We start from the raw sequence: 18,073 nt of genomic DNA on the forward strand, positions 1-18,073 counted from the left end.
TGGGACTGAGCTTCTCGCCATCACCAGCAGAGGGCACTCTAAGCTCAGCTCAGAAGCAGTGCACACACCTGTGGGCCAGAAATGCCCAGACACCCTTTCGTCCCACACTGACCAGATTCCTGGGGTTTCAAGGCCTTAGAGCCAGCACGGACTTCCCGCTGACCCACCCGGTCAGGTCCTCCAGGGGACATGGCAAGAGCAGGGCTGGGTCCCCACAGCATCCTACAGACAGTGTAAGGTCATGTGGGAGGACCATCCCTGTGGGAGCATCTCAAGAGAAGCAAACACCCCAGGTGGAGTTGCAGGACAGAGAGGACTGAGGCCTTATGGACCCCAGGACAAGGATAGCACCATGCTTCAGAGGTGCTGACGGGCAGTGACTCCGAAAAGCTGGCCCCCTGGAGCTCCCCGTGTTTTTGCTATGTCTGTCTCTGTGTGTCCCTTCTCCGTGTGGGTGTCCATTCTGGTGTGAGCACATGCCCGTGAGTCGTCACATATGTAACCCCACCTGGGTTCGTGTCCCTGCGTAGGTATGTGTGCCCCAGTGTGTGCTGTGGGGCAGGGCGTGGGAGGGAGGCACAGATGTCACATCCCCTTTGGGGAGCTCCCCCACACCCCAGGTGGGGACACCAGCTGGAAGGGACACCATCTGCCTTCTTGAATAACCGATAACATCACCCCAGTGGGAGCCGCCCAGTGAGCCAAGGCAGCCAGGGTCCCCCTGCACCTCCGTTGCCTGGGGCCGTCCTCCTCTCTCTCCATAATGATACTGCCAGCTCAGCAGCTCCATTTCTCTGAGTCTCTGTTCCCTTAAAAATGAGATGGGGGCGGCGCCTGTGGCTCAGCGAGTAGGGCGCCGGCCCCATATGCCGAGGGTGGCAGGTTTGGACCCAGCCCAGGCCAAACTGCAACCAAAAAATAGCCGGGCGTTGTGGCGGGCGCCTGTAGTCCCAGCTGCTCTGGATGCTGAGGCAAGAGAATCGCGTAAGCCCAAGAGTTAGAGGTTGCTGTGAGCCGTGTGACGCCATGGCACTCTACCCGAGGGCAGTACAGTGAGACTCTATGTCTCTACAAAAAAAAAAAAAAAAAATGAGATGGCAATGACAGAGACGCTGCGGTGGCATTTTTTAAGAGCATTAAATGAAACATTGCACCCTAAGGCCATCACACAGGGCTACCAGTGACCGTTCACCAAGACCTTGAGGCTGTGTGCATGTGGGGAGGCATCTTCAGAGCCTCCCATCCACGATTCTACCAGAGAGGCACACTGACCCCCATTTTTACACACAGGAAACCGAAGCCCTGGGAGGTGGCATTTTTGTGCCCACGGTCTTTCGAGGAGGGGGCAGGCTCAGGCCACATGGACCATGAGGAAGAGGCTTCCTTCCTAAGGGGTCTTCCCCAAGCGGGCATCTCCTTCAGCTGTCACTGTGGCAACACCCACCCCCCTGTCTTGGGCACAGCCTTCTCACGCTGGAATGGACCAGGCTGGAAGAAGGGAACTGTTACAGGCTGAATGCCTGTGTCCTCACAGAATCCATGACACCTTCACACCCACTGGGATGGCGTTGGGAGGTGGGGCCTTTGGGAGATGAGTAGGTTTAGACGAGGTTCTGAGGGCAGGGCTGAAATGGTGGGCTCAGGATCCCTATAAGGATACAGAGATCTTATCCTTTTGAAGGCAAAGCCGTGTGAGGACACAGTGAGAAGGTAGCCATCTGTATGATAGGCGGAGGGCTCTCCCCAGAACCTGACCTCGCAGGCACCCCGAGGAGAGAGAGAGATGCTTGTTGTTCACACCTCCCAGCAGGTGGTGTGCGGGCACAGCTGCCCGAAATGCCTAAGACATGCTCTGGGCTCCAAGACCACAGTTCCATGGGGGGGGGCTGAGGAACTTCCTCAGGTGCTGCAGCATGATGAGAAACAAACCAGCAGGGCCTGACGGGTGGGATGAGGAAAAGTCACCACATAGACCCAGGTGGGGCTGAAACAGGAAGCCAAGAAAAGCGGCGGGATGAGGCCCAGGTGGGGCACCAGCGGCTGGCCCAATGGACCCTGCAGGCGGCCAGCAACTCCATCCCTCACTACTGTGCCCTCTTGAGAAAATCTGCACCCCAGGAGAGCTGGACAAGTGCCAGCGACCTGGATGACACCGCACTGCAGGCTCCAGAGGGTCAGCAGGTATGCAGGGAGCAACAAGGGTCCCCAGCGAGGCTGACAGCCTCGTGGCCTAGGACCTGCCACCAAATTTCTGTCCCCTCTCGCCTGACCTCTAGCTCCTGGAACTTGGCTAACTGGCCTCCCTGCAGAGCAAACCTCCACTGCCTGGTTTGAAAGCTTTCCCAGCCAATTCTGGCCGGAGAGATTTCATGCACCCTGGAGAGACACATCACAAGACAATCTCTCTCTGGGGGTGGCCCAGAAGGGACGAGAACCTGTTGGAGGGTGGGGCAGGCCCCGGGGAAGCACACCGCCAGTTTGCAGCAATAAGGGTGGCGGCAGCTAACGTTTGCTGAGCACCTAACAGTGTTACTCTGCAGTTCATCTCTCTGCAGAACCACCCTGTGTAGCAGGCCCCAGCTCCACCACATCACAGAGAAGGAACAGCTGAGGGGGTGAGCAGTGTGCCCACACTCTTGGGAAGGAATTAGAACTTGGCCCAGACAAGCCCAGAACCCCACTGTTTGCAGGTAGATAGGGCCAAGAAAGGCTGGGCGCTGAACACGGGAGCTCCCCCCTCATCTTGTCTTCTGGGAGCACTGCCTGCCGAGGTTCTTTCAGCTTCCTCTCCAGCACCTGGGCAAGCACGCTGTCCCTTGGCAAGCACACTGGGGGTTAGAGATGAGCTTCCTCCCCAGGACCTGGGCAAGCACGCTGGAGGTTAGAGATGAGCAGTGGCTGCTACCTTGTGCCTGGCGGAGCTAAGCATACCACTCCTCCCGCCCCCGGGCTGGTACCTGCCTCTCTGCAGCAGTGCCTGCAAACTTTGCCAATAGGTCTGGCCCCTCCAGTTATCTTCCAACGCTTTCACCATCAACCGAAAGGCCTGAGCTCTCCTGGGCCCACGCCTTGCCGCCTCTCCACCTCAGCCTGCCCCAGTAACCCCCTAGGCCCAACCCCTAGCTCCTGATCAGACCAGTCCCTGAACTCTTCCTGCATAAGCCTCCGGGATCCCAGGTGGAGGACAGGTATTGGAGGCCAATGCTTGGCTGGCTCTCAGGAGACAGAACATCCAAACCGGATCCTCCTATCTACTTCCAGGCAGGGCTGCGGGTATGCTGATTGGCACATGGTGCAGGGATCAGAGCAGCAGATAGGCAGCTAAGGGGGAGACACCAGCAGCAGGATCCAGCCACCTGTGAAGTTAATGCAGCCAAACAAACAAGCACCCATCCACCGGCTCATAGGACTCAGGCCTGCAAGAAAAATGTGCATTGATCCCGACATTTCTGGGGAGGATAAAGGGACATCCTTCTGGGTGACACCTGTTGCTCACAGCCCCTAGGTGTGCTAGGGCTGGATACTGGAAGCCCAAGCACCTGCCAGCCACTGTCCAGTGTCAAGGAGCCACCTGTGATGACTCAAAGTCACTCTTCCTCAAAGAGTATAGCCCTGGAGTTGTGGGACTTGGCTGAAAAGGATGAGATGTCAGGAGACACAGTGAGGCTCACACTGAAGCCTCTCCACAGGGCTCCCCTCAGCCTGGCCCAGCAGTGACTGCGGGAGCACTGCTCAGTGTCCAGACCCATGGAGGGCCCACCGCTCCATGTCCAGACCCACAGAGGCCCCACCGCCCAACGCCCAGACCCACGGAGGCTCCACCGCCCAATGTCCAGACCCACGGAGGCCCCACCACTCCATGTCCAGACCCACGGAGGCCCCACCGCCCAACGCCCAGACCCACGGAGGCTCCACCGCCCAACATCCAGACACACGGAGGCCTCGCTGCCCAACGTCCAGACCCACGGAGGCCCTGCCACTCAAGGTCCTCCGTGGGCCTCCATGGGTCTGAGGCCCTGTCGCTCAAGGTCCAGACCAACAGAGGCCCTGCTCCACTCGATGTCCAGACCCACAGAGGCCCTGCTCCACCCACGACCAAACTGCCTGAGAAGTTCAAAGCAGAGCCTGACCCCCCAACCTGGGGCTTCAGACTTGGATAGCATACTCAGCTGAGAGGGACACATCCTCTTTCTCGAGACTCCACCACAGGCAGAGCAGGGACAAGAGGAGGGTAGACAAGTCCTGTCAGTTCACAAGGAAGAAAGGCAACCAAAGTCTAACACACCTGGGGACACCTGACCTCACATCCTGGCTTAGCTACTTAGCCAAGTCCTGCAGCTCCAGGGCTGTGCTCTTTAAGCCGCATCCTAAGTGGTGCCCTGACACTGAACAGTGGCTGGCAGGTGTTTGGCTGTGTGACTGTGGGCAAGCCGCTCAACCTCTCTGTGCTGCACTTTCTCACCTGTGGAAGGGCACATGCCTCTGACCCCACAGGGTCCACATGAGAACTCAAGGCAAGTTCCTGCTCCGGCGCATACTTTGACATTAACGGCACACACCAAATTCAGAGAGAAGCAGAAAACAGCCACCAATGCTCTACGCAGCTTGTGAAAGCAGCTGGCAGCACCCCACCTCCACCCATGGGGGGCCCTGTGGATTCTTTCCTTGCTGGTGACATGTAGGGTGCTCTCCTACCACCCTTGACACAGATGGTGCCGTGTGGGGAGGTCATTAGCCCTCACTTCCAAATGGTCCGTTGAAGATTATGAAGCCCTTTCAGCCTCACCGCCTAATAGAGGCCGTGGGTTCTGAGTTACTGACCGCAGAGATCACAGATACTTAGGGAAGAAAAAGGGCGTCCTCAAATCAGTCACATCAAACACCAGTACATGGTGTGGCCTGGCATTGCTAGTGCACTGGGGTCTGCAGGCTGGCTGGGCAGCCTGAAGAAACACTGGGGGTGACGCCCGGGGTTGGAAGGCCCCACTGATTACCAGCGTCTGTCCCAGGAATGGCCAGGGGTGGGGGCACAGTGCAGGCATGTGTCTGCCATCCTGGCTGGCCACCGTTGAGCCACTACCCTGAATCTGCCTTGGATGTTCTGAACCATGGGGTGCGGGTCAGATTCACGGTGACTTTTCAGAGGTCCCAAGTCTTTCTCCCCTTTTGCAGCTAAGGCACCCAAGTGACCCCTCCTCAATGAGCAATGCCCCTTGTCTAGGCCAGATGCTGGCAAGGTGCAGATAAAGGACCCTGCCCTGTGGAATGCCTGGCCTTTACCCAGGGGTGTCCAACCGGCAGCCTCTGGGCCGCATGTAGATTCTTTGAGGACCGTTTTGATTATCTGTGGTGTTAAATATGGAGAAAAGTATGCGTGAGCTTTCTCTTTTGCTAATCAGCTTTCCTTAGTGTTTAGACAACTATTCTGACAATGTGCAGAAGAAAAGTAAAGTGGGTGGCCACCCACAACACTTCCTGCTTGGTCACCCCAAGACTCTAGCGGTGGGTCAGCACAGGAGGAGGCCCATGGGGACAGACGGGAGAACGAGGGCCTGGCTGCCAATTTCCAGGCAACATCTCATTTTCTGCAGTTCCCTAAGGCTGCAGACTAATGTTGTGAACAGGCAGAAGGCATTTCTCTCCAGGTAGCCTCCTAAGTGGCAGTTGGACATACAGGGAGCAGACTCTACACCGTATGTTGTTTCCCAGGGGGTCGGAGTGCCCGGAAAAGAACAGCTGACAGAAGGGAAGGTGCAGGCGTCCCAGGAAGGGAAGGGTGAACTGGGCTGGCACGCGGAGGCTCAGCAGAAGCGAACCCAACATTTCTTTGGATCCTCGTGGCCTGCCCACAGGGAGAAGGCCAGCCTGCTTTCCTTTGGTGACCCTGAGCCAGGGAGAGAACCAGGGGCAGAGCCCACTTGTTGCTCAAAAAAACAAGCTCCAATCCCTGCTCCCGTGCCCTGCTTCTGCCTCTAACGAGCTCGGAGTCTAAAGAGAGCCAGGCCTGCCTCCTTTCATACATCAGGCCCTGCAGAGTGCCCAGGCAGCCAGGGTGGTGGGGCCATGTTCTCACCCTGCTCTAAAGACAAGCAACAGGCCCAGGGAGAAGTAGCTCCAAGCCACCGGTGGGTCCCTCCTCCACGCCCTTCCTAGGCCAGGCCCAGCAGGAGGGACCTGACCAAGCCCCTCACTCATAGTCCAGCCTGATAAGACCCTGGGCACTCAGAGTACCGTTCCCCAAGAGGTGTGCAGAGGACCCAGCTGAGCACGGCCTGCCCAGGAAGGAGGCAAAGAAACCCTGGGTGCTAGACAGGTCAGCCCTGGGAGTACCTTGAGGACAGGGCCTGTGACCTTGGTGCAGCATCTGATACAACACTGATCACTTGGAACATGAACCAGGAGAAAGACGAGGTTTTCAGAGCTAAGTACAGTCAGGTTCACATGCTGTGTGTGCCGTTCCTGTAAGGATGGCTGCTGTCCTTGCATAAGATAAAGAGGTTTGAGGTTTTTTTTGGTAGATTTTGGCTGGGGCTGGGTTTGAACCCACCAACTCCGGCATATGGGGCTGGCGCCCTCCTCCTTTGAGCCACAGGCGCCACCTGAGGTTTGTTATTTTTGAGGGGACAGACAGAGTCTCATTCTGTTGCCCAGGCTAGACTGCTGTGGCATCATCACAGCTCGCAGGAATCTCAAACTGCTGGGTTCAAGTGATCCTCCTGCTTTAGCCTCCTGAGTAGCTGGGATTATAGGTACCCACCACACCCGACTAAATTTTTCTATTTTTAGTAGAGATGGGGTTTCCCTATTGCTCAGGTTGGTCTCCAACGCTTGGCCTTGAAGTGATCCTCCCGCCTGACCTAGAGTTAACTTATTTTTAATGAAAGGGCACTCAGCAAGAAGAAGGGTTCCAGGAGAATAAAATGCTGTCTTCCTTTTCACCAGTCCCCTAGGCTGGAGATGCCGAGTGGGCCAGAGTGTGGGGGAAGTAAGGGGAGCCCTGGACATAACCCATTGAGACAGAAAAGCAGAGTCAGCTCAGTAAGGCACAGTGACAGATGCTGCCCGGAGCGTGTGGGGCCTGTGGGGGTCACCCCTGCAGCTTCACCCCAGCATCTAACACAGGGGACTGGCTAGAACCCTGCTAGGGTGACCGATTCCCAAAGAAGCTCACTTCCTGGTCAGGCTGAGCCGTGCTGAGGATGGGGCTCAGCCTGGGGTGTGTTGTGAGGCTCCGGCTACTCACCTCTCCCTTCTTTACTGTCATGGACTGCCGGCGAGGCGTGATCTCCTCGTTGATGCTGGAGAGGAAGTTCTGCGAGATCCGGAGGGCATCCTGCAGCAAGGGGTGGTCGGGGTGGCTGGGGGGAGTGTGCTTCAGTAAGTCCTGCACCGGGGGAGAGTCCAACTGTTAGGAAGAGTGCAGTGCTGGCACCCAGCGGCCACGGCGGGCTGAGCACTGACATGCTGGGGCAGAACCCAGAGTCCATAAGTGCCACCCCACCTCTCCTGCTTGGGCCTGGGTTTTGCAGACAAGGCTTACAGAAGCATCACCTGGAAGCAGGCACCAAGGGGGCACTCCAACAAACCCACGCTGTGTGCCTCTGCCAAGTGGGGCTCCCGCCATCAAGGACGAGGGCAGGGCTTCTCGCCCTTGGAACCACTAGCATTTTAGGGCAGATGACTGTTGGGGGCGGTGAAGCCGTCCTGTGCACCCTGGGGTACTCAGCGTCCTCCGTGGCCTCTACATCAGATGCCAGGAGCACCCCTTTGGGTGCAGCTGTGACAGCCAAACACGTCTGTGGATGTTGCCTTGAGTCTACTACTAAAGGCACAACTGCCCTGGTCTAGAACCACTGGTCTGTACAGAGACAGGAGAAAGTCCTCGGCTTTCCTGGCTCTTGTTCCTTCAGATAAGCATGGAAGCAATTCTGAATCCACGGGCAGGCTGACTCTTCCTCTACCAGGAATGCGAGTCATCTGTGCTCAAAGTCAACAGTTCCCGGGCTCAGAGAAACAAAATCCCCCCAGATCCTAAACCCCATCTGCAGAGAACCTGGAGAGATGAAATAAACTTAGAGGAAGGTACTTGGGCTGGCAGTGACAGGCCGGCCGCCACCCCCACTGCTTGGGGCAACTCCAACCACCCTGGTTGGGATGCTCAGCTGTGCACACCCGACCCCTGGACTAATCATAGCGGGCAGTGCACTGCAGCGCCCCCTGGAGTCCGATGGGCCACGGAGAGGGAGCCTTCCCGACCACAATCTCAGCCGGGCATGGGGGGCCGAGGCAGGTGGATTGCTTGAGCTCAGGAGTACAAGACCAGCCTGGGCAAGAGCGAGACCTCATCTCTGCTAAAAATAGAAAAACTAGCCGGTTGTTGCAGGGGGCGCCTGTAGTCCCAGCTACCAGGGGGGCTGAGGCAAGAAAATCGCTTGAGCCCATGAGTTTGAGCTTGCTGTGAGCTGTGACACCACCGCACTCCATCTAGGGGGACAGAGACTCTGCCTCAAAAACAAAACAAAAAACCCACCACAGCTCTCTTTTCCCACTGGGATGCCACACGGCAATGTGACTCACGTGAAGGACAAGTGTGCTCCTTGTCACCCGGTCCACAGGCTTGTAGAGCAGAGCTGTGGAGAGAGCCCAGTGAGCAACGGCCACAGACAGGGAAAGGAGACCACCCACCTGCTGGCCCTCAGGCCAAGCGTGGGAGGAGACAGGGCCACCCCAACTTTCACAGGCCCCGGCTCCCCACTGTGCAGTGACAGGGCAGACCCAGAGTAGAAAGCTTCGGGCCTGGAGGCGGGACATCGCATGCAGAGTCCAGAGCTGCTGGGCAGCCCTAAGCCCACAGGGCTGACTGGCTCCCCAGGGCAGATGCACGCTGGGGTCAGAAGACCCTGTGGTGCTCAGTGCTGACATGGGGAGGTTGATTCTGAGAGGGCTGTAAATGGATTCATATGTGGACACAGCTCTTGGCTTGACAGGTGCTCTGAGAACCTGCTTGAGGACACCCGGGCTCCAGGGGCACAGGGGTCCTGCTCCCACTGTGCCTGGCCTGCTGTTCTCTCTGAGCATAACTACTGATGCCACCCTGACAACTCACAGAGGAAGTGACTTAAAATTCCTAATACCACTTTCCCAGCAACTCTGGATTCACGCCCTGCCCCGCCGCACAGAACCTGCATTCTACACAGGTCCTTCCCTGCCCCACCTGGCCCCGAGCTGCTCTCTTCTCGCCCCACTCTTGAAACGTGAAGTCTGAAACAGGGAAGGCACCAGGGGTGACCCAGCTGGGCACCGCGTCTGCTTCCCTAGCAGTGCCCCCTCTGCTGGCACGACAGAGCCTGGGCTCGGAGAACTCACTTTCCAAAGAGTTCTTGGTCGTCGTCGGATCCTTGGCGTCCTTGTTGCTTCTGGCTCTCAGGTTCTGCGGAGAGAAAAGCACGTATTTGCACGGATAACAGAGCAGCTTTGATGTAGCAGGAAGTTCCGTGGTCAAGGACTTTCAGCAGAAATCTAAGCCTTCTCTCACTACAAAGAACCCCGGATGTGTTCTGAGTCAAAGGATGAAATCACAGGGTAAGCAGGGCCCACAGGCTGTGGGCCACTCAGGACAGAGCTTCTCAGCGATAGTTCTCTGTTCAGGGCAGCTGTCCTGGTGCACTGTCAGAGGCTGGGCAACACCCGCGGCCTCCACTTATGGGTGCAGGAACACCCCCACCTTCCTGCAGTCGTGACAACCATAAATGTCTCCAGGCAATGGTTAGTGTCCCCTGGTGGACAAAACGGCCCCCAGCTGAGGGTCTCTGCAAGCAGGAAGAACAGGGGTGTACCTTGACGCACAGCACTATTTTCCTGGAGTGGTGAGTCGGTGTGTTGGGGACCGGTGGTTCCAAAGAACACTCATCTTTGGAGAGTTCACCCCTATCCACCCTCTTCCCATTTGCAAACGTACATGCTACAAAAAAAAAAAAATGAGGCTCTAAGATCCCCAGGGCGAGAGCAGGGCTTTTCAGTGGACAGGCCACGTTTCAACACAACTGCAATGTGGAAGGCACCACTGATCTGGTCCACGGTGCAAAAAGAAACGAGAAGATGCCCGTGTGCCTGAAATCCTCCCTGGGAAGGAGCTGCAGTCAACCCCTGTACTAGGCTTCAGAACAAAAGCACACACCACACAGAGATGGAGAGGCTCCGAGATGGCTCTGCCAACCTCTCTGCCATGGGAAACCTCTCACGGCCAAAGACGGTGCTTTCCAGTTGAGTGGGGCCAAACTCTGCCGGTCACTTTGGTACCTTTCCTAGACACGTCCCTGCAGTGACTGTTCCTCCATGCTTCCGACTCAGCGGGTCTCACAGGGTGTGAGTGGATGGGAGAGCCACACAGAACACTGCAAAGCCAGGTGCTCACATGCCTGGGAGGTGCCCCCCACCCCCAGACCCCTGGACGGGCAATGCCAGGCAGCACAAGGTGCACGGCGGCTCCTGGGCGTTCCAGGAGCTCCTGCCTCTAGGAAACTTGTGAGTGTGGGTTAAGCCCACATTTCCCAAACTAGAATGACTCTAGAAGTCCTTTTCATCTAATTCCTATCATCTACTGTCTGGGGAGCTGGTGTTCCACGGAACCCAGCTTGAGCAACTACGATCAAACCTATCTTCGGAGGGTCACTTCTCCAGCCTCCCTGTACTTGAGGGAGAGCTCAAGCCCCCTTGCCCGAGCACTGGCCCCCACAATGCAGCCCCCACACCTCTTCTATGCACCTGCTGTTTCCTCCCCCTTCAGCTTGAATTGTTCTCCTTGGGCAGCTCCAATTTCCCTGGGTCTTTTTTTTGAAACACAGATGAGGAACCAAAGTGGATGTTGCCCTAACAGTGAAAATGCCGCAGAGCTTCAGAGATGGCCAGCTTCTGGCTGAGCTGCCAACCCACATCCTACCATGGGCTCAACTTCTGACCTGTGCATGGCTGGAGGGACCACACAACCCCCCACCCCCACCCCGGCCCAGGTGGCACGCACCACTGTTTCCTCTCTCCTCTGCAAATATCCATCTGGGTGGACTTGAACATGGCCACTTAACTGTAACCTGCTCTTAATGGATTAGGTCATTAATTTGTCAATATCACTTGGGATTCTGTGCCACTATTCCAGCTGCTGGGAGAATGGAGAGTTGCTAATTAAAAAAAAAAAAAGGAAAAGAAGAGAAAGGACTTAGTGTTCCGGGGGTACAGCAGGTGCAGGGGGCGCCTGCAGCCTTAGGCACCTGCAGATCCTGCTACCAGCAGCGCCTGACATGGAGTGGGGCCCCCACAGGCTTTGCAGGTAACATGTGATACCACAAGAGCACCCTGCCCACCCCACTGCGGTAAATGGTAAAACGACACCAAGCCTCGGAACAAAGCCAGGTGTGCCAGCCATGGACTGTGTACCAGACGGAGAGCCCAGACTCACTCCATATTGCTAGCTCCTATTTCTTTTTTGAGACAGGGTCTCACTGTCAACTAGGCCACAGTGCAGTGGCATCGTCACAGCTCGCTGCAACTTCAAACTCCTGGGCTCAAGTGATTCTCCTGCCTCAGCCTCCCGAGTAGCTGGGACTGCATGAGTGTGCCACCACATTCGGCTAGTTTTTGTATTTTTTGTAGAGATGGGGGGGGGGGTGTCTCACTATTTCCTGGGCTGGTCTAGAACACCTGGCCTCCAGTGACCTTCCCACTTGGGTCTCTCAAAGTGTCAGGGTTATAGGTATGAGTGGCCGTGCCTGGCCGTTTTTCACACGGAGGAGTGTCCACCTGGAGTCCTCGCTGGCTGGGGGAAAGGCAAGTCAGAAACAAGCCCCCGAAGAGGAAAATGCCACACAACTGCCGAAACTGCCACAGAAGGGCAAGGGTGGGAGGAACGCTGTCTAGATCCAGACCCCAGGGCCCTGCTGGGTTCCGGTCTCAGCATGGCCACCACCCTGTGAACGGCCCACTCTGTACCTGAGGGGCTCTTTTGGGTCCCCAGGTGCTAACATGCCACAGTTTGAGGTGTCAGCCTCCTAGGGCTAAATGCAGGAAGGGAGACGGTGGCCCCTGAGACCCAGGCCTGGGCTGGTACAGCTCTGATCTGGGGCTCTGCAGAGCACAGGTGACACCAGCCCTTGCTCCCTGGTGCTGGTTCCTCTTCACCCTGGAGCACAGGTGACACCAGCCCTTGCTCCCTGGTGCTGGTTCCTCTGCCAGTTTTCAAGGTTGCTGGCAGGCTAGCCTAGGAGAGAAGCAGGACACGTCCTGCCTGGTCTCCAGTGGCAGGTGTAAAGTCAGCCCCAGGACTCTCATGGTGACATCTGCTAATGGCAGAACTACGGACACTCTTCCCTGCAGACAGTGCAAGGGAGTGTCTGAGGAACACGGCCAACCCCTAGAAGCAGGCCTGGCCCTGGGGAGGCAGGATGGTCTGCGTATGCCCCTCTGTCTGGGCACAACAAAGTGCCTGGCACAGGGCTGATCGGAGCAAACCTAGTGCAACCTGGAAACAGCCTGGGTCACAACCGGCCCTGGGTTTGGTGCCCTTGGTTCTCTGAGGTCAGGTTTCTACTGAACACCAGCCTGCAGCCTGTGGCAGGAGGTGGAGGGTGTGGTGAGAGTTGGAGGTGCACCTGTCCAAACAGCCTCACGGTGTTACCTCGGAGATTTCTGCAAACTGAGCGTTGGCCTGACAGCACTTCTCAGCTGTTTCCATGGCAACTCCGTAGTTGTCCACAAAGGCCCGGTACACACCCAGCTGGCTGGCCTGCAGGGAGGAAGGAAGAAAGCAGGCGTGGGACAGGTGTGGGACAGGTGTGGGACAGGTGCTGCACCCCATCTTTCTGAGGAACAGGCTCAGAGACCTCAGCTCTTGTGCACCACTGCCTCCCACCTGATTGCTTCTCCCAGAATGGCGTGCTGCGCAGTGACTCACGGCCTGGGCAGGTGTGGGCTCCCTGCCACAGCTTCTTATTCCTCCCACCCCACCCACTTAAACGGGGCCACCACCAGCAGGTAAAGTTCAAGGCTGTCAGTGAATCTGGACAAGGGTCTTTACGCAGGTGAGACTGAACAACACCTTCTAATTCTGGCTGTAGGAGACCACCTTGAACTTGGGAGGTCAGGTCCCCCAGCCTACATAGCTACAGTGCTCTGCTCATGCCCGTCCCTCAGGCAAGGAATACACAGTCCGGCTGTCCTAGCAGAAGAGGGCCTCCCACTGCCCAGGCACAAGCCTGTCCTGGACCTGGTGGGGATGTCCACGGGTCATGCTACACACCTGGCAGGTGGAAGACCTGTCAGCTATAAGGTGAGAGGCATTTAGTTTGTCCTCTATACACCAAAGGTATCCATAGAGCATCTTCATATGCTCATCTGAGCAACAGCTTCTGGGCCCTACATCACCTTTAATGGCAGGGAGGGGGAATCCAGTCCTTAACTGGGACCACCAGGGACCACCATACCCAGATCTGGGGAGGGTAGGAACAGGTCTGGAGACCCACTGGCCAGGACAGGAAACCCCCACTGCAGCCAGCAGGGAGCTGGAAGCGTAAGGCGTTCACTGCTCCTGATGTTTGTTCTATGTCAAACCTAAATTTTATTTCCACATGCATTTGCATTTATATTGAATTTTACGTTTCCAGAGACACTGGGTAAACCAGGCATGTGGCATTGTCTGGTCTTTGTGCCCCCGCCCCCCAGAAGCTGCACAAAGGGCCTCGGGGGATACAAGGAAAGGGCCCTGCCTCATTGACCATGCTGGATGAGGCCCTGCACACTTGGTGACACCCAGAGCTCTTCCTTTTTGCCCCGCCTCCTGCCTTCCCTAGTCACTGAGAGGCTCCCTGCAAAACTACGGCCCTGCTTCAGGCCCCGTCACCACAGCTGTGACACCGTGTGCAGCCGGTGTTCTAACAGGAGAGAACCTAATAAATAAATCAGTGAGCACACAACAAGCCCAATGTAACCACAGATGGCTACAAGCAGGGTGGGTCACAGGGTGACGTGCTGCCTTAGAGATCACGGTCAGGACGGCAGAGGCGGGGACCCTGCTCGTGACTCTTCCTCCTCTGCCCTGTCCCAGGAGTGCAATCTTCCAGGCGCGCTGTGAGAAGTTCTGGCTGATCAAAAACCGAGCTGCATGGATTACGGCACAAATGGAAACCACGTGCCTCTGCCCCGTCCAGTGCGGAGAGGGGTGCAGCCGTGTTGCTGCGTTCCCATTTTCCACCAGCAAAACGCAGGGCCAGAGAAAACACATCCTGATAAAATAAGCCTGACCTGGCCTGTGTCTTTCAGTAACGTCCAGGTCACTGAAGGTGACCAAAGTCTAAGGGACTGCTGCAGAGTGCAGGTGACGAAAGAGATGTGATGACCAGGTCTCTAACATGATCCTGGACCAGATCCTGAATCAGAGAATACAAACAGCTATCAAGAGCCCAGCCTTGGCGTGGGGGGCAATTTATACAGACTGAGACTTGGTAGCATCCCATCAACGTGAAAGTTCCTGACTTTGACAAATTTACTGTGCGTTACAGAAGAGAATATGCCCTGTTCTTACCAAACACAGAATGAAGTATTCAAGGGGGAAAAAAGTGTGTGTATGTATGCGCGCACATGTATAAAAAGACAGAGCAAGTGTGACAAAAATATTACAGCCAGTGTATGTGAGTTGTCTATATTATTCTTATAACTCACAAGTCTGAAATGATTAGGGAACAACAACCACCAAACTTGAGCTGATAAAACTTCAGCCAGAAACAAACCCCGGAGCAGGAAGGGGTGGGTGATAAAGGCCGATCTGGGTCAGGCTCTCTGTGTTACTGGACGGAGCTCAGTGGTCCCTGGCTTGGGAAGAGATGTGGAAACCAGGCAGGGCGTTGAGACCTCCTTTGGTCCTAAACTCTCCCAGCTGGGGAGGCTGCAGGAGCCCCGCGGGGCCGGCCCCACCGAGCTCCCCATCTGTCATGGGGAGTCCTCACGCTCAGCCTGGAGTGCACATGCGTGAGCGCTCGGCACGTGGTGACTAGGGCACAACTTCCTTGCCTCTCTCCCCAATCTTCCCACTGCCGCATCAGACGCACAAAGGTAGCTCAAGGACACCAGAGAAACCAGAGGAAGCTTTCCAAACTTAAATTCCGTGTTCATCAGACTATTAAAATGAAAAAAAAAAAAAAAGAAAAGTTTCCGAGAGATTTCACAATGTTATTTGGGGAAGAGCTCTGGATGTGCCCCCCCCATCCCCCACCCCAAACTGGCTTCTCTGCTTCCTAGGAGGGCTGTAGGCTGAGCCAACTCCACTAGGTTTAAACTGCTGATATGTGAGGGGAAGAAATGGGTGGGGCTTCAATGATGGGTGGGGGGTGGGAGGGAGACACCTATATCAAAATACAGCCTCCTGGGCGGTGCCTGTGGCTCAAGGAGTAGGGCGCTGGTCCCATATGCCGGAGGTGGCGGGTTCAAACCCAGCCCAGGCCAAAAAAAAAAAAAAAAATACAGCCTCCTGCTCCCTGGTTATGGGGAAAGGAGCTCCAGTGGGCAAGAATCTGAATAAAACAAGGGCTTTATGCATTTCTCGTGCCTCAGCTCTGCCTGAAGTCCAAGGGGTCTGCGGCCAAGGTGGTGTAGGGAGTGGGGGGTGGGGGGGTGGGCAGCCTACAGGAAAACCATGCCTTGGAGCGTAACACTTAGGCCCAAGCCCAAGCCAAGGACAGGGCCAGAATTAGCACAGCTGGGTGTGACTGTGAAAGTCCCTAGCATTAAACGTGCTGGAGCCACAGCCACACAGATGCCCTGTTTTTACCATTTCTCTCAGCCAGGGCCCTCTCAGTACCTAAGGGCAATTCTCCCACTATTTTAATTTTTATTGCCCAAGTCTCCCCTCCTCATACCATCTTTTTAAAAAAAATTCTCCGGGCGGTGCCCGTAGCTCAGTGATTATGGCACCAGCCACATGCACCGAGGCTGGTGGTTTGAACCTGGCCCGGGCCTGCTAAATGACAACTCCAACAACAACAACAACCACAACAAAAAACAGCAGGGTGCTGTGGCAGGCACCTGTAGTCCCAGCTACTTGGGAGGCAGAGATAAGAGAATCGCTTCAGCCCAAGAGTTGGGGGTTGCTGTGAGAATCGCTTCAGCCCAATAGTTTGAGTTTGCTGTGAACTGTGGCGCCATGACACTCTACCGAGGGCGACATACTGAGGCTGTGTCTCAAAAAAAAAAAAAAAAAACTCCCAAGCAAAACCGCTGTGAGCAAGTGAGAGATTTATCTGTACAAAAATGGAAAAGATAGCTGGGTGTGCTGGTGCACAGCTATCGTCCCAGCTACTCAAGAGACTGAGGAAGGAGCATCGCTTGGGGCCAGGAGTTTGGGGTTGCTCTGAGCTATGGTGACACACTGTACTGTAGCACACACTGTAGTGAGAGATCCAACTTAAAAAAAAAAAAAAATCTAGTGATTCAAGGGCTTTTAATTCAAATAACTGCAAAAATGAAATAAAGGAAAATCAACCCTTCTCTATTCCCACTGGTGCTTCCTCTCTAGCCAGTGCTTGTCCCCTGTCTTCTCTGTCCCTTGTCTAAGTCCTGCTATCCTGGGCAGTGACATCATTTCGATCCCTAGGGTCTTTAAGGGGGCAGGTGCACCTGTCTGTAGCCTGGAATCCTGAGTAAAACTCAGTGGAGTTGGGAGACTCAGGGACATGGCAGATGTCAGGGAGGGAGGAAAGACGAAAAGCTCTACTCACTGATCTTGAAGCTGGGTGGGCAAATTCCCCCCAGTCTCTCCCTCCTCACAACCTGCACTTCAGCAACTTGGGCACCAAAACAGCCGGCTCTGACTCGAGGCCATCATCATCTCGGTGTCTGCTTGGCAGCACAAGCCTGCAGGCAGAGCGGCAGGCCTGATCCCTGCCCGGCCACCAGCCCCCAGCATACTCCAAACCCAGGAGAATGCCCCTCACCTGCTCCCAGCCACTCACCAGCTTCTGGAAGAGGTCGCCCACCCGCTGCTGGTGGCTCCACTGCTGCACTCGGGGGAAGAGCCCATCATAGAACTCCTTGTGGATCTCGTAGAGCTCAGGCACTTTGAAGAAGATGGTCTCGATCTGCTGACTGGTCAGCACCGGCTGAGAGGTGGTGGCAGCGGCCTTCAAAGGCTTCATGGGCTGGAAGAGGATGCAGGTGAGAGGGCCTGCCATTCATCGGTACATGACACAGCCATCGAAAATTTTGGGGTTATGTGACACACATAATCCTGCTTTTTCTTTTTTGGCAGTTTTTGTCCGGGGCTGGGTTTGAACCCACCACCTCTGGCATATGAGGCCGGCACCTACTCCATTGAGCCACAGACGCCGCCCTATTTTCTTTTTTTTAAGTGTCTCTGTCGCCCTGGGTGACAAGGTGACAAGCAATCCTCCTAAGTCTCCTGAGTAGGTGGGACAGGCGCCCACCGCAAGGCTCACCTAGTTTTTCTATTTTTAGTAGAGGTGGGGGTCTCACTTTTGCTCAGGCTGGTCTCAAATTCCTGAGCTCAATGGAGCCTTCCCCCTTAGCCTCTCAGAGTGTAGTATTACAGGCCTGAGTCACCATACCCGGTCATCCTTTTATTTTTCAATCTCATAAAAAAAAAATTGAAAACGAGCTTGGTGTGGTAACTGAGTTTGCCACCAGTATCCACCCCAGAGAGGGTGAGCTGCCCCCAGAGTCCGACGGCTCCCCTCAGACTAGCGAGTGAGACTCCCCCATCCCCTGGAACTTTAACCCCAACCCCTGCTTAGCCCCTCACATCTTCCTCACCAACAGCAGCGCCTCCAGGTGGCTCAGGTAAGTCTCCTCACTAGCCAAGATTCCGGACAGGACCCATTTTCTCATCTCCAAGCCCTTTTCCAAGTCCAGTTCACTCTGCCGGAGAAACAGACAGAAGTCAGCCTGGGGTGGAGGGATGGAGGGATAGAGAGGTGGAGAGGGACGCTCATGTGGGCCCCTCTCAGAGAGGAAGGCCTGCCTGTCCACTTCTGGACAAGTCCCTCCAGAAGGCTCTGTATGGAATTAAAAGGGGGAC

At 55.8% G+C, this 18,073-nt stretch overlaps 1 protein-coding gene across 2 annotated transcripts in view; it reads right to left on the reverse strand.

The window, feature by feature from the left end:
• The window catches only part of BCR (BCR activator of RhoGEF and GTPase), a 143,036-nt gene that overhangs the window by 43,557 nt on the left and 81,406 nt on the right, over nt 1–18,073 (reverse strand). For both annotated transcript variants that reach the window (XM_053589816.1, XM_053589817.1), the window contains 6 exons: nt 17,809–17,913; nt 16,992–17,177; nt 12,668–12,775; nt 9,367–9,430; nt 8,578–8,630; nt 7,244–7,384 (listed from right to left, as the gene is read on the reverse strand). In XM_053589816.1, the coding sequence (XP_053445791.1) occupies nt 7,244–7,384; nt 8,578–8,630; nt 9,367–9,430; nt 12,668–12,775; nt 16,992–17,177; nt 17,809–17,913 (657 nt within the window). The remainder of the gene's footprint in view (nt 1–7,243; nt 7,385–8,577; nt 8,631–9,366; nt 9,431–12,667; nt 12,776–16,991; nt 17,178–17,808; nt 17,914–18,073) is intronic.

Source organism: Nycticebus coucang, chromosome 4, assembly GCF_027406575.1.
Source record: "Nycticebus coucang isolate mNycCou1 chromosome 4, mNycCou1.pri, whole genome shotgun sequence".
Classification (NCBI taxonomy): Eukaryota; Metazoa; Chordata; class Mammalia; order Primates; family Lorisidae; genus Nycticebus; species Nycticebus coucang.